Consider the following 16,487-nt stretch of genomic DNA (forward strand, 5'->3'; position numbering starts at 1 on the left):
ACTGATGCCGAGCAATGTACTCGCAAACGGGCGGTAGCTTTTAAGATAAAATATTATATACGAAAATAATACCATGTAAAAATACAAGAAATAAAAAATAACGTATTGACAGAAAACATCATATATTTTTATATTTTATAATCTTTTATATGCGTGCGATTCCTTATTCCTTAAATGTTATATATACATTTTATATAAATCAGATTGAATATATTATATTATCTCACACATACATATATATTTTTTCTGTATACTTAATAAAATTTAATTATATGTACGAGTCATTTATTATAAATTAGCATTATTTGAGAGAATTAAATGGAAGGCGTTAATTAAGTTTAAATTCACTCGAAGCGGATATCAACTCACAAAGCGAGCATACAAAATTACTGGAAGATTGACGAACGGTGGAATCGACGAAAGAGGGGCGAGAGACGAAGAAGGGGCAGATGGAATGTAGCGAATGGGGTCGCTGCCGTTGAAGGCAAACGACTGCGTCCCCCAGCTCCTCCTGACAAGCTTCCTTCGAATGTTACGGAACGACAGGAAACGGTGCCCATTCACATTCCCGAAGTGACTAATTCACATTATCTCCTCACGTGACGCACGTACGCGCGCTCGATAGCGACTTTATGGAGGTATTAGAAAATTCGATCGTATCTTTCGAAAATAGTAATTTCGCGATACAAATATTTGAATTTTTTCTATGGGATAAAAAGTTACAAAAATGTACATTTCATATTTTATATACAACATTTCTTATTCATCGATACAAACACGTATACCTTTATTGCATTTTAAGATTATGATATTTCCTATTTTAGGGAAGTGGAAAACATACAGTCGCATAAGCGATAATTTATAATATATTAGTAGAAATCAATATTAAAATATTTAATTCACAAATTATGAAAAATATCACATAGTTTGATGTTAGATAAACATAGACGTAATAAACTTATTTATTTAATTAAAAAAAAATTATTTCTAACATAACTCATTCATTTTGTAGTCTCATTACAACTAAATAAATTAACGAATATATGAAACGAGTGTGAAATAGATCATGTTTTATGTTTCCTAAATTAATTTTTAAAGTGAAAAAAATATTATCGCCCTTCAAGCATCGTTTAATAGGATGTAGAATAAAAATAATCTAATGAATATCTTACTCTTTTATGCTTTTCATGAATTACATGTGACGAAGAGACGGTGGCAGGGTTCTTCCGGTTGGACCAAAGTTATAAGTGGTTTATCATGGCGCATCGTTATCCATGTGTTCGGATTTAATCGTACCATATAAAAATCGTCACGAGACGGAACAACAGGCTCGCTCAAAGTTTGATTTTCAAAATCAATCTTTCCATCTGTATAACCGAGCTTTTGGCATACGATCGTTGCTTCTTCCTGCGATGTTACTGGTGACGAAAAACACTGAGAATGCCATACGCCATAAGATTGTTGCATCACTTCTCCCGTACCAGGTCTACAAAATAATTTAGAACCATCATTATTATATGCAATTATTTTTATTTTATATTACTTATAGAGTTTATAAGATTTTTCATTTGACCTGTTATCTGTCGATTCTTCAATCTTTGTGCATTCCTCTTCGTCTTCGCCATTCGGACAATCTTTGTCACCATCACACACGAAATCTTGCGAGATGCAGACATTGTCGTTTGTTCTGTGTATAAAATATATTTACAATTTTTTATGTTATTGATTATAATAATTTCTCTAAAATTTATCATGTTTTTTTTTATTCTACAATATTACTTAATGTTTTAAAGTTTGTTTACGAATGATATCAAAATTATATTGTGTAACATGTCTTACGTGTTGCATTTGAAGCTAGTTTGTGTGCATTGACACATTTTCGGCGACTCGTCGGTTTTATCGAGACAATGTCGCACACCGTCGCACAGCCGTTTCGGTATTGTTAGCCTTAAGTATTCCGCGCAGGTGCATGTTATGGGTTCGTCCGTTCCGTCTGAACAGTCCACTTTATCGTCACAAAATGCGCTCTTCGGGATGCATTCACCATTCTTGCATTGCAACTCCGACTTTGCACATTCTATATATAATAAAAAACAAGAGATGGATTTATATACAGGAGAAAATTAATTTACAATTAATCAAAAACTACTGAGTAATCGTAGAGCTAACAAATCAATTAATATAATCTATACATATAATTGTATCTTGAATTTTAAATTGATTCAATTTTGTTATAAATTCTGATAAAATTACTTACTTTTAGGTTTATTACTACTGTTTCTAGTTTGTTGCATTTCGCGCACGCACATTTCGTCTTTCTCGTCCGAACCATCTCGACAGTCTACTATATCATCGCATACTTGATTCCAAGGGATGCACTGTCCAATATTGCATCGAACGCCATCGCATGTTGGTTCCGGTGTTGGCTCTAAATCTGTTTCTAAAAATATTTCGTATAATTTAATTGTTCCATCGCTGTTCGACACAGCGATGGAACAATTAAATTATACGAAATATTTTTTTTAAAGCGACAATAGATAATATTAATTAGATGCCTGGATTGGTGGCATAAAGACATTTTATGTATAAAATATCTACAATATGACCAACAGACCTAAAGAATGTATGAAGAAAGCGTGGATGTAATCGATGCTCGTCAAGTTTTGCATGCTTTGGAAATTGCACAAATCGTCGTTTTCGTGAAATACTGCCGTGGGATACCATCCTTTCTCGTTTCGACAGAACACAGTTCCGCTCCAATCCGATGAAGTTTCATTGATCTAAGAGTGTAGAAAAGATGGTATAAAAATTTAATTCTAATCTATATATTTTAGAAAATTAATAGAAATAAGATTTTAAATGGAATAGATATGTAATTATAATATAAATAATCATATTCAATATTATAAGGTCACTTACCCGACATTTGAAATCTGAAGCTTCAACAAAGCAGCGATAACAATTTTCGCAATTTTCAAGGACCGGTTGCAGAAAGATCGATTGTGTCACGTATTCCTTGTTTGTACCGACAGCAACGCATAAATCGTTCTTTACTGGCGGGTAGATTCTGTAAAAATTCGATAAATATAATCAGTATAAATAAATATTATATTTATTATAATAAGAGATATATATACATATGTGTGATTAAGATACTCACTTCTTTTCTATAAATAATGGTTGAACGTAACGAGTAAGATTCGTTGCAGTTTTCAAATGGAGCAAGGAGACTTCCGATTTCACGTTCCTGATTTCATCAACGACCGAAATCTGTTGGTGAGGGCCGTCGACGTAAAGGTACGAGCGGCTTTGTCCAAGCAATGCTGTCGTATAATTCACCGATAATCTATAATTTATTTTTCATTACGCCTTTTCATTCATCGTCGAAAAAGTCGAATTTTTAAATTGAAAAATTTAGAGTGTTGGAAGTGTTTATTAAATTTTGCATAATCTACATTTGACAGATGTATCAAAATATAGTATCAAAAAAGTATATTTAAAAATATATTTAAAGAAGAATCTTGAACAAAGACAGGAAGTTCACTCACTTTATATCTTTCGTGCAGCTCGAGCTGGACAGAAGCCAGTCTGGTTCCACAAGCAAGGCCGAGCAGCGATAATGGCCGTCGACGAAGATAGCGGCCAGCCATGGCCACAGGTAAGTACGATTGCCGGTTCTCGGATCGACGATCAGGTGCGAGTCAACGCTGCTGCTCAAAACCTGTCTGCAGCGAATCCGTAGCGTCGTACAGGTCTCGTTTTCTTCGCTCGCCGCGACGTGCCCCGGTGAAGGTTCGTAACTTGTAATGTTATCCGACTTTCGCCAGAATCTCGTTTCCAGCACCGTCTTATTCGCGACGACTTTATCCATTGACTGCGGATTTCTGCACATGTGATACAGATATTTTTTAATTACAATTTTAATTATTTTATAATTAATTAAAATAATTTTTGATCCAAATATTGCCATAATGTAATATTTAGGGAATTGCTCGTGCATAAAGATAAAAATGCTAAACTTATTGAATTATTACAAATTTGAAAAAGTCGAGAGAAACGTACGCAAATCCAAGATATTCGCATAAATTCTGTCCGATCATCGACGTTACGGTATTATTAGCCAATATCTCTGCTTCGAGACACTGCACGTGCCACGTTCCATCATAATATCTACTGAGTAAACCCTCCATATTTAAAACTGTCTGATCATCGCTGTTCACATTTACATATTCTCCGTCAGTCAATGCAACTGAAAAGAAAATGACGAATCGATGTCAGTTATTGTTTTCACACACACGTATTATTTAAAATTTCATATTATGCTCTTTCTTACGGCAATCAAGTTCGTCCTCGTTCAAAGGACAATCAAGGTAGCCGTCGCATTTATTCATTATCGGGATGCACCCTTCGCTCCTAAAGCAGTAAAACTCGTCGGCTCCGCATATACCTGAAAAAAAGATTAATTATTCGTCGAATAGAAAACGGACAGGATCGCGTTTGATCGCATACCGCAATCTTTTTCATCCGTTTCATCGTAACAATCCAAATGTCCGTCGCAAATCGCCATTGGTTGCTGATTCGACAGGTAATCTCGACAAGTGCAGTCCTCTTCATCGGTAGCGTCCTCGCAATCCAAGTGCTTATCGCATCTCTTATTGATCGTTATAGTTTGAATCAATCTAAAAAAAAGAGACATTGATTTTCTCATATAAAGTTTTAATTATATTATTGATAATTGTAATGTAAATAATTAATGTATTTAATTATATTATTGATAATTAATGTATTTAATTATATTATTGATAATTGTAATATAAATATTACAATTATATGTATAATATTTCTCTTACCTCTTGCATGTGAACGTTGATCTAACGCTTGTTGTTTTAGGTGTTACTGTAGTATTTAACATATTAGAGTCTTCATTAATATCGGTCTGTATTTTATAGAAGAAACGGTGAGAAGTAAAGATGGGAATTGCTTCCGTGCTCATTTCTGTGATATAAATTTTCACAAAGCATATAATAAATATAGATACTTGTAGATTTTCGTGTGTATCATTTTTTAATTATTTTATTAAAAATCACACAGAAACTTATGATCTATAATAAAATTATCAAAAGATAAATTTGTAACTTACGATTTTTCATATTTTTATCGTCGAATATTTTATCTGTTTGTGATTTTACTATTTCATCGGAGTTTGATTGTTTGTATTTGATATTATTCATATTCGATACTTCAGACAGGTAACATTCAATTTCATCTTCTCCGTTCAAACAATCTATAATTCGATTACAACGTCGTTCTATCGGCAAACACTTTCCATCGTCGCAGCTAAATGTTGGACAATTGGCCAAAGGTCTTTCAAAATCATAAAAGGGCTCCATAAAATTATCTGCAAAATAATATATTTAAAATGAAAATATTAGAAAAAAGCGCAATATTTTTACGCGCAAAATCTATGTTTAATTCCCTCAAATCCCAATTATTTGTAATAACATCATAGAAATTATAGAAAATATTTCCGTGTAATTATTTAAAAAATTTTTAAATACTTACTTAACATACCAGACATTTGTTGAATCCAGTCCAAGAAATAACTTATTTTCATGTAAACACCCGGCTCGTTTGGACGCGCGCATCCGTCACCATGACTAACTATACCCGCCACGTACCATATCGCTTGTAAATCAAAATCTTGTCTTCTATGGGAAAAATATTTATATTTTTATAACAATAATAAAAGGAGAGATTTTCGATGCGTTATAATTTTTACCTGCACATCAAAGGACCACCACTATCACCTTGACAAGTATCCTGGCCACCTTCAGGATATCCTGCACAGATTGTGGCCTTATTCCGATCGGGCAAATGCTTGCATTTTGGCAAGATCGGTACTTCCACTTCTCGCAAATAATCCGCTAAAATTATTGTTTGTTATTTATTAGATTATTTTCAATGCTTCTATAATTTTTGATAAAAGAAATGACTTCAAATTAAGAAATAGATTTTAATATATTTTATTTTGTCTTGCAAAATTTTCCATGTTACTTTTTGATCTACATGAGAGTAGAAAGAGATCTTGTTTATAAAAATAAAAAATCAATTAAATGCGATTCATAAGAATATTATATTTATTATTAAACAGATATATGAACTTATTTTATTCGGATTATAAATAAAATTTATCTTACAATTTGGTCCATCTTCTCTTAAGGCTCCCCATCCAATAGCAACGCACATAGATAATGGTGATGGTTCCTCTTCCCATTCAGGGCCCATGATACTTGGCGATGGCAAGCAAACCTGGCGAACCCATCGGTTGAAAATGAACGGTTTGTCCAGCATGACAAGTGATACGTCGTTCTGCATATGTTTTTTTTCGTAATCCGGATGAAGAACTATGAATTTCGCTCTCCTCGACTGACCCGTCGGTGAAAATGAAGATCGTCTGAGCGTGCCAGCTTGTATCTCGTAATAATGTTTCTCGTATCTGAAATTTATCAAGAAATTTTCGATGAAAAGGCATATTTATACCTTGAGAAAGCTAATCGTTTGTACATTCAGCGCTTATGTATTATAAAGTTATCAGCTAAGAATACTTGTTTAGAAACACTTTTTACCCATCCATGCAGTGACCCGCGGTGAGTACGTGTATTTCACTGATAATAACGCCACCGCAATGGAAATGACCGTCTTTATAAATGGCAACCAGAAATGGCCAGGCTTTGGGCTGACTCGCTCGACCGCCGACCACTCGTGATTGTGCCCCGACGAGGGTGTCGTTTTGATCTTGCTCTTTCTTCTCGAACGCCGAATTCGTATCCAATAGCCTCAGTGTTTCTTGATAAAGCTTATTGAACTTATACGAGACGTGTTGTTCCTTTGCCTGCCTTTTGTATGCATAATCGTTTCTCATTGTATCGACAATATAGGAAAAATCCTGATGGGGGATGGTTTTTATGCCACACGGTAACGGCGGACACTTTACGAATATTGCCGTACCCGAACACGATGCCAATTTTATCTGACCGTCTATTTCTTTTACGTAAGGATCTTGAAAGACGTTTTCAGGCACACGTATCCTTTGTATATCCGGCATAGCTCTGTAAAAATATAATCAATATAATAAAAATTCGTCAACTAAAATCAAAATTATTAGCATAAATTTTCATCTCAATTTTTAATATAATATTATCATATATACATTTCTGATAATATTATAATATGTACATAAAAATATAACATCATATGTATATATGTTGTACATTGTATAATAATTAATGACGTACGTTAGCGGTTGACCAATTTCCGATAAACAGGCATCAATTGCCCATGAAGATGTGGCCGAACAAACGGGATACCATTGTCCTTGTACGTTTTTATGCAAATATCCTTGAGTATAACCAACAGTAGATATCTAAAAATGAAATATCATCACATAATTTACAAGTAGAAGTAATAATAAAAGCAAATAATGCGCTCAAGTATAAACGGTGATAAATCAGTGAGATTAATCTTATATATTTAAATATTTGTGTGTGTGTGTGTGTGATAAAAATACATTTTTGCCCGTACATCTTTTGGACTTATGTAGGATTCCGAAAGTATAGTGCAGTCCAGTTCGTCTTTTCCGTTAGAACATTGTTCAATACCGTCGCAACGTTGCGAAAGTGGCACACAACTATGTTTCAGTGGATTATTTGGATCGTAATTACAACTGAAAGAGTCTGCCGGGCAATCTAAAAATTAAACGATTTAATATATATGGTATGATAAATATATCCCGAATTTTGTCGTGCGACTTACCGATTATTTAAATTTTAAACTTATATCTTTGCTTCTAACAATAAAGTTTTAAATATCGACTAAAAAGTCTTTTTGAAGCAAAAATAAATAATAAATTTAAAATTTAAGTGATCTATAATTTTGAGTGACAAAATTCGAGATAGAATCTTTATAATTTTACATGTCATGTAATACAGAAAGATTTTAAGAAATACATGCATATACAAAATACATAAGGAATATGCGACACATAAAATTATAACAGGATTCCCATTGCGCAAATTTGTAGATATGCATAAAGTTAATAATAATATGGTAAATATTATGTCTTTCGCATGAAGCATTTATGCATGGGGAGAGGTTTCGTGGGTAAAGTAGCTTATATAAATGTAGCTAGTATTTAGCGTCATCTGGTGAATATCTATAGCAATATAGAGAAGAGAATATTTATAATTTTATATTTATAATTTTTTTATTATTATTTTATAATTAATTATTAAACGAATTTTATTTTTGTTAAAAATTAAACAATTAATTTTAATTCTAATAACCAATAAGATAGAAAAAATGTATACTCAGTTGATTCCTTAGATTTCTGCTGTATCATATATATTGCTTCAAATTAGATCTATTAAAGCGGTGTATAATGTTTTAATTGAATAAATAAATATTTTAAATAAATTATTTATAAAGTAAAATTATGAATATACAAAAAATTCTATATGTGAAATATTCGTAATTTACCGAAACAACCGAGCTCATCCTCTCCATGTGGGCAATCAAAATAACCGTCGCAAATTTGATCTTGTGATACCCGATCCTTGCAGGAGCAGCTCGTTTCATCGCTGACATCAAAGCAATTAACACGACCGTCGCACCTATTAATCTCCGGAATGCAGAACAGATTATCACACTGATAATAATTTTTAGGACACTTGTACACTGAAACAGTACAACACACAATTATCTTACACAATTATCATATTGTTAAAAGCAATATTCTAATTTATTTTTATTTTCTTAGAAAATTTGTATTTAATGTAAACTTAATTTAAAATTTAAAATAGCAAACAAGTGTTGTTAACGATGCCAAAAAGGAAAGGAGCGACAGGTTAACACTGAAAGAATCCACTTTGTTTACCTGAGTCGTCCTGCGATATGACAGTCCCATCCTTTTGAAAAAGTTTTCGTGGTCCTTCCGGCGGAGAATCCTTCACATTGTCAACAGAGAAACGACCAGATGGCAACGTGTCAGAGATCGACGAGAGGTGAAGAATCGGCAATGACATGTAGCCGCAAAAGTACGGCTTTTCCATTGGCTGTTGATTGATCGGTGATACGTTTGGTGTTGATCCCGTAAGACCGGTATCTTGTCTCGCTACTTGAGTTTGCGGCAGATTGCCAGCATAACCGAATCTCGGCATAAACTGCATCGTATTCGTCTGCAGTTGCATGTAATTCGACGGCGGGGAACCTCGATAAGATGACTTTGGGAATGGAAATTTATGATTTTGCATAATGGAAGGATCAGACGAATCTGGATAAAAGAACGCTGGAAACGGCATATTAGAAGACTGGTTAACTGAATAATCATAAATGCAAACGGCATGTAACATCGTGGGTAACATCTGCAATTGCTGGAAGGATTTCGTGCTCTCAGAAGTTGCTTGAATGGGTTGCTCGCTGCTGTTCTTCGTTTCAGAACGATCGTCCGATGTGAATTTACTGAAAACGCTGTGATCTTTCGTTGATCCTGAAATTATTGTTTACTTTAAAAGTTGCAACTGTTATATTTTGAAAAAATTATTTACGTTTTGCTAATTAATAAAGAGCGAAAGCAACTTCAGAGTTCAGTTATGACGGTCTGGAAACAAATTAGTATTTTTATTTTAAAATTATTCGAGTAAAATAGTTAAATAAACTTCGAACGTTTCATTTAAAGTCGCGTCAAACTTCTTACATTATAAATGAATTCCCGAGAACTTTCATTCGGCTTATATAAAACTTGACGCGATTATGCAGTTTATAAAAATTTCTATTACACGCTTCTACACATATAATTTTTTTTTAATAAATTATAGAGAAAGTATCTCGCATGAGAGATAGAACGCAAAAGGAATTGACTAGAAAAGCAAGGAGATATAATAATTAATTTAGAGAAGCGCATTGAGAGGCAGAGCGCAAGTATTAATGTTAACAAGTTAGTTAGCAAGTTTGATGTCGTCGGATTCGCCTGCATCCCTTTAATTATTTCACTGTTGCTCTTCTATGTAATTTTGCGACCTACCGTTTATCGTTGTAGCCGATTGATTTTCCGGGTGACCTTCCAGCGAAGGTTGCACTGAAGGATACGTCGCGTTGTCATCATCGTTGTCGATTTCTGTCACGTCGTATCCTGCTGGCATACTCGTCACGTTTTCAGTAATCTCAATCTGTTTTATGATATTAATGGTATATCGCGTATTTGCTTCAGTTGATTCGACTGAATAATCGGTGATTCTTTTGGATATTGTATCGTCTTTTGCGACGGTATATTGTGTCGTGTTATTCAACTCCGTTGCATTAAACTGCAGCGTTACCGTTTCACTCGTAATACTTCCACTTTCAATTTGTTGATCGACGTTTGATGCGGAAGAACTGTTCTCATTGATTCGGCTCGTCATTGTACGCGAGTCGATTGTCATTAAATTATCCGATTCTTTATTTATGCTCATCGTCGAGCTGTTATTAATACCAGCCGTATTTGTATCTATCTGTTGACTATTATTATAATTTGTGCCATTAACTGATGAACTAGTGATGGTTCCCGATGAATCGTTTCTCAATGATTGATTCGCAGAATCCTGCGGTATGTTGCTTATAAGAGAAGTCGTCACTTGGATTTTCACCGCTTCCATTCGATTTACTTCCGCCCGTTTAACCTCTTCCTCATCCAGCAATTTGATGGCGATGATGCCGGAATCGTTCGAGCGACTTTGCTCGACTTTCCCAAGGGGGAAATATTGATCCTGCGATCGCATAGGATCCTCGTTGAATTTTTTTGCGATAGACGATTGCAGATTCTTGCACCGCAGACACTTTAAAATGTCCAATACGGGTACGGGATTTTCGTCGCTTAGCGCATTATTCTTGAGCGTCTTGAGATAGCTTTCCATCGTCTGCAACAGCATCTCGCAACGTTCAGCGCTCATCTCGCAGTCTCTTCTCGCGCGTGATATTTCTCGTTTGAAACGCATGTCTCCTCCATTCATCGTCGGAAACGCATCGTCTTCTACAGCTTGCGTTATCTGGTTCGTGAGCTTCGTTTGATTTCTGAAAGATGAGTCTTTATCGATCATTCTTTCCGTCGATCTAGCAAGAAGATAACTTTGCTTAATGATTCGTTCCATGCGTGATTCCGGCTGAACGCGAGCTGAAATACGAATCATGGTAAAAGAGATGACTCTTCGAAAACATCGAAAATCGACGACCACGTCGAATGAATTTCTCAGCGAAAATAAAATACACTGATCTGTTTACATGTATGACATTTGCTAACCTGGAGTATTATTCACGAATATTATAAGAAACACGAATCTCAACAAGGTCATTATCAGTAAAAGAGAGCCTACTGTGCTTAAAATAATACATTTCTTTCCGCAAAATTTTGAACGACTGCATTCGTCCGATTTTGTCTTAGATTTGTCTCCTATTTTCCCTGAAAAGTCACAATAATAATTAATATTATTACAAGTTTAATGTAATATATATATTTATGAATTATAAATATAAATATAATAAATATAATAATATAATAAATATAATATAAATATAATTATAAATATATATATAAATATATATAAATATAATTATAAATATAAATATAATAATATAATAAATATAATAAATTATAAATATAATATATTTCTGTTACACATTTTTCTTTTATATTATCTATTATATTTAAAATTTTTAGCAAAGATTAGATTTCTTTTTCTTCAAGTATCATATATTATAGAGCAATAAAATTTACCTGTGTCTTTCGAGTTCATCAACACAGCACAACATGGTGAATGGATAGGAATATCAACCATCTTCGGCGAGAGTTGACCAAAATGCATTTTATCCGATTTATTCATAAAGCGCACTAATTGTTAAAGAAAATAATTAAGATTGAGATTAATCGCATTTTGTTAATTAATTTATATTAAATATTCGAATATATGCAATGCAAAACAAATTATTTTTTCATATTACTTACTTATATAAAATTTTCTGAACTTGATTTTTAAACTAAGTTTTCTCAAATAAAGTTTTTTATAGCTTTGCCGATCCTTACACTAGATCATGTCGACGACGACTAACTCAGGATTTGACAGAGTGATTCCTCGTCAACGGTATGTCAGCGAAAAATTGCTGACAGATTATTTCGTCTCTTGTTGCATCCGTGTGAATGAACCTCCTTACACGCATTTCGACAAGTGTCGTCGTTGTTGCAAAGCTTGGAAAAATACTGTGAATGAAATTTTAGACTTTTACAAAAAGAGAAGTTAAATATAAATTCCAAAGACAAGCTTAATGCACAAATATTAATTGGTCTCTCATTGTATAGATTCGAGAACTTAAACTCCTTCGTCTCGCAGTCTTTTATTACGTTTAAAAGAAAATTACAAATAACGCTTGTGATTAATGTCTTTCATTTTCAAATTGAATTAAGTGAAATTTTTACCCGCAAACTCTCGGCCTCAATGAGAAACTATTACTCTTCATTATGGAAAAAGTTCCACATTTCGCAAAGTTACTTTTGTTAGAAAAAAAAACAGGTAGAAAATCGTATGATAAATTTATGCATTTGCATAATAATATGAGAAATTTATGATCTTTCCTTCGCATAAAAATTAATTCGAGTATAGCACTCGCAAGAAACACTCAATCCTAGTTGAAACTAATTATTTTTATTGTCCAATACAAACAAAGTAGGAATCGTTTATATATAAAAAACCAAAATTAATATATATTTTTATACAAGTATAATATATAAATATTTTAGAAATAGATATCACAACGGGAAGAATTGATTATAATAAAAATTGATTATAGTAAAAATTTAAATTTCCTCTCACGTAACAAAAATTATTTCAATGATGCTGACATATAAAAAAGGTACCATTCTCAAATATGAAAGCCACTCTCGAAGCTATAGGAGCAAATTGAAAACAAATTGAACAAAAGACGATTGGTACTTCAAATCAATAACTGCGAAACAATCATATAGTTTGCTAAAGTATTAATGAGATAAGTTTCTATCTATACAAGTCATTTTATCATAGCTATTTCATATTGCGCTACAAATTGGCTGGAGATCGATCGCTGTAAAGTAGCTTAAATCACAACACACGTGACAACAGCTTTACTTTTTTTTACTAGTAAATCTCCCATGTTTAAAGTCTTTGTATTTTTGTAATATCCTATCATTTCGCTTTTCATAACTTTTACTTATAAATGAAATAAAATAACTTTTATTTATAAATAAATTGTTTAAATCATATGAAAGTTAAGATATTTTAGGGAGAATCATTTTGCGACAATAATTGATATTTTGATTTATAATAATAAATAAAGCATGAAAGGAAAGAGAGAAAGAGTAAGGGAAAAGGCAAATATAAGAGCTGAAAACTGAGCGATACTAACTAAAAACGCGATGTTATGACACGTGAAATAAGGAAATAACATTAGAAGTTGTTTCATGTAGAATAGAATATTGTTTTCGCTGTAAGACGATATTTCGCATCGTCGCGTTCCAATTGCATATTGCGTACATGCATCAGCATGCAATGTGCTAGGCTGTCATATATTCGAACACTGGAAAGTCGAAGCGGTGCTTTTCTGCTACGGCAGAAAAAGGGAAACGTGATATTTCTTGAAACTTATATAAACCAAAAGTAACGAGTCATTGCATACGAAAAATCTAATTTCGGAAAGCTTTTTAGTTTCATAGAACGCTATTTATAAAGTGTAAACAGCTTTTAAAAACTTTTTCCATTTTAATTAAACTCTTACATTCAATCTCGAAATAAAATTATAAAAATAGCCTCCCATTTTGATAAACGTGCTCCTCTTTTAAATGTATATTTACTTTCCTTCTCCGAAATAAAAAACGAGTTCAAAAACATATCTCGTATTCGTCACGCATGTGACATTTATTTAGCGTAAAAATCATTTAAAATTATTTCTTTCATCATAATTATTAGCGAGTCGATAATTCGATTAGAATGTATCCGTTATCGACAGCAGCACTGTTGGTTGAACTGAAATTGTTCAAGCTATTATAACGGCAATAATTGCACAATCCATCTCCTTTTACTTTCTCTCGTACTCGAGCCACCTGTGGATCGATGAAAGTGACAGTCTGTGCTCTAATGTTACGCCAAGTACACGATCGTATAAACGTATCGGATTTTATTTATTTGTCGGTGATTTGCGATTGTAATTTGCATCGATCTAATGGAAATTGTACAATCGAATATCATGAGGAGGTGCAAATCATCGCAATTATCATTAGCTTGCTTGTGCTATAAATTATGAGTGCTCGAAAAAATCGCGATAAGTTAATCATATCTATGGTTTGTTTGACACGCGACTTGTTAATCACAAAAGTATCATCGAAAAATGTTTTCGAAAAGATTTATTACACGAATGTTAATAATGTAATTCAAAGGGAATAAAATTGACGCAATGTTTCTCTTGTCAATTGTATTAAATTAATTTACGATACTTTAGAAATAATGAATTTCGATTTTAATTTAATAATCGACAAATGTAGCATATTTACGCAAGTGTAAAAAATTTTGTGATATCATTGTTTAATTTTGAAACATTAAAATTACACAATTTTATAAGAATTCCAAAATGTTTTTTACGTTTACGTGCGTTATTCTTAAAATCTATAATTCGACAGAACACATCGCGATAAATTTTGCACAAATTTTACTTCTCGAGCGAGAAAAATAAAAGGAGAATCTTAGAAATCATCACGGTAAGAGAAATAAATCTTTCTGAAATGATTACACTCCGTGCTGTTAAATCAAAACTCGACAAGGAAATAATCCTAATGACACGCGCATTTGTAAGTATTTATTAAATTTAATCTATTTATGAACTCGCATATAAACATAGTTATATTATACAAATGTAAAAAAAATGTGTATAATATTATATAAATGTAAAAAAATTTTGTATCGCGTTGAAAATATATTGCTTCTTTTTCTAGTCACATCACATCGCAATATTTTTCGTACAAAGATAAACATTACAGCTTTGCGATTACGCACGAGCGATTAATGTGTATATTTTCGGTATGAGGGATTTAAGATTGGAGATTTCTCTCGCTTCAAAAAATCGTGGGAGAGACAGTCGGGAAAATAATGCTCCAACAGTGTGCTATGAGCGGAATCCTCATGTTGGAGTCTAGAAAAATAAGATCGTTCGGTGTATTTATATTTTTTGCGTACACAATCCGTATTTTCCGTCGACTATTTACCCTCTCGTAGGCAATATTTTTATTCCTCTGCACTTGATTTTATTCCGAGAGAGATATTTAATTGCACTCAGCAAAGTTATAAGTGCGTTTAACGTCGGGTGTGTATCTTTATGCTTAAAAGAATCGTAAAATTGTTTAAAATATCGCCACTTTATATCCTATATGTATTTTTCTATGTGGATTTTTTTTATATTTGGAATTTATTTCATACACTGTAATAGTCAAACATAATTGTGTGCAGTGATCTGTATTATAGAGGGATTTAAACAATAATTTTTTTCATTTTTATTTTATTTCAAACAATTAGCTAATATAATCAACTAGTTAATTAGTATAATCATTAATTATCCAAATTAATAATGAACAATTAATGTTAACGAAGTATTTGCTTTTTACATACTGTTATATAAACTTTGTTCTAAGTTTTGTTCCAAACTTATTAAAGATTCTTTTTTGGATAGTAGTTATTATTATGTATCAAATCTACATTATTTTCGTTTAGATTATTACGTCATTATATTAATAAATTGGAAAATATATTCTTAGAGATAAAATATGTTACCGATTATTACCGCGGCACGTGTCCTACTCAATAAAGTATAAAAGATTTAGTCTTAAGCCTCAAATTAAACTCGAGTGGGAGCTCTGATAATTAGTGCGGCTTATAATCAAATTTATCTTTCATCGACTATGTTACTTTATCGCAATTTAGCCGTACTTCAATGATAACTAAGGGAGTGAATTTTATATATTACATAAAAGTTATTTTTTTCTTTTGAATAAAATTTGATTAAAATTTAATTAATTGCTCTAGTAACATTCAAATCATACATAATATACTTTTTCGTCAGCGCACATTTTGATCACGACACGATTCCGTAACAATTCTTCCTCTAATCACAATGATTGATCCACATCAATCTGTGTACTTATACGTATACGGTTCTCATATAAGTATTGTGTCAAGGCAAATCGAGAGAACCAAAGGCACAAAAGTAAGCCGACAACACGAGAGGATAAGCATCTGCGGCATGTGAGTGTGCACATGTGTACGTATGTGTGTGTGTGTGTGTGTGTGTGTGTGTGTGTGTGCATCTGAATAAGAATAGCCGTAAAATCGTTTCCGTTTCCCCTTCTTTCTCGCCGCCGACCATGTGAGTCCCAACGTTGGGTTTGG

General features: G+C 32.8%; 1 protein-coding gene across 3 annotated transcripts; it reads right to left on the reverse strand.

Annotated features, from left to right (window-relative positions):
* Positions 1-1,006: 1,006 nt before the first annotated feature.
* Positions 1,007-12,110, reverse strand: LOC105251316 (serine protease nudel). 3 transcript variants are annotated; one of them, XM_011258015.3, is made up of 25 exons: positions 12,032-12,110; positions 11,804-11,917; positions 11,330-11,488; positions 10,079-11,203; positions 8,933-9,544; positions 8,536-8,733; positions 7,582-7,745; positions 7,296-7,423; positions 6,627-7,109; positions 6,198-6,496; positions 5,780-5,924; positions 5,572-5,708; positions 5,141-5,398; positions 4,851-4,995; positions 4,510-4,679; positions 4,334-4,447; positions 4,063-4,249; positions 3,549-3,884; positions 3,161-3,346; positions 2,920-3,067; positions 2,615-2,780; positions 2,258-2,440; positions 1,840-2,077; positions 1,574-1,687; positions 1,007-1,486 (listed from the first exon to the last, which is right to left on the reverse strand). In XM_011258015.3, coding segments are annotated over exons 1-25 (6,111 nt in total). In that variant the 5' UTR covers positions 12,033-12,110; the 3' UTR covers positions 1,007-1,185. The 3 variants fall into 3 exon arrangements, with proteins under 3 accessions (XP_011256317.2, XP_025263644.1, XP_025263643.1); XM_025407859.1 differs by having other exon boundaries at positions 2,258-2,434; positions 5,563-5,708; XM_025407858.1 differs by having other exon boundaries at positions 5,563-5,708.
* Positions 12,111-16,487: the final 4,377 nt, after the last annotated feature.

The sequence above is a fragment of the Camponotus floridanus genome, unplaced genomic scaffold (assembly GCF_003227725.1).
Source record: "Camponotus floridanus strain SB8 unplaced genomic scaffold, Cflo_v7.5 scaffold1, whole genome shotgun sequence".
In the NCBI taxonomy this organism is placed as follows: Eukaryota; Metazoa; Arthropoda; class Insecta; order Hymenoptera; family Formicidae; genus Camponotus; species Camponotus floridanus.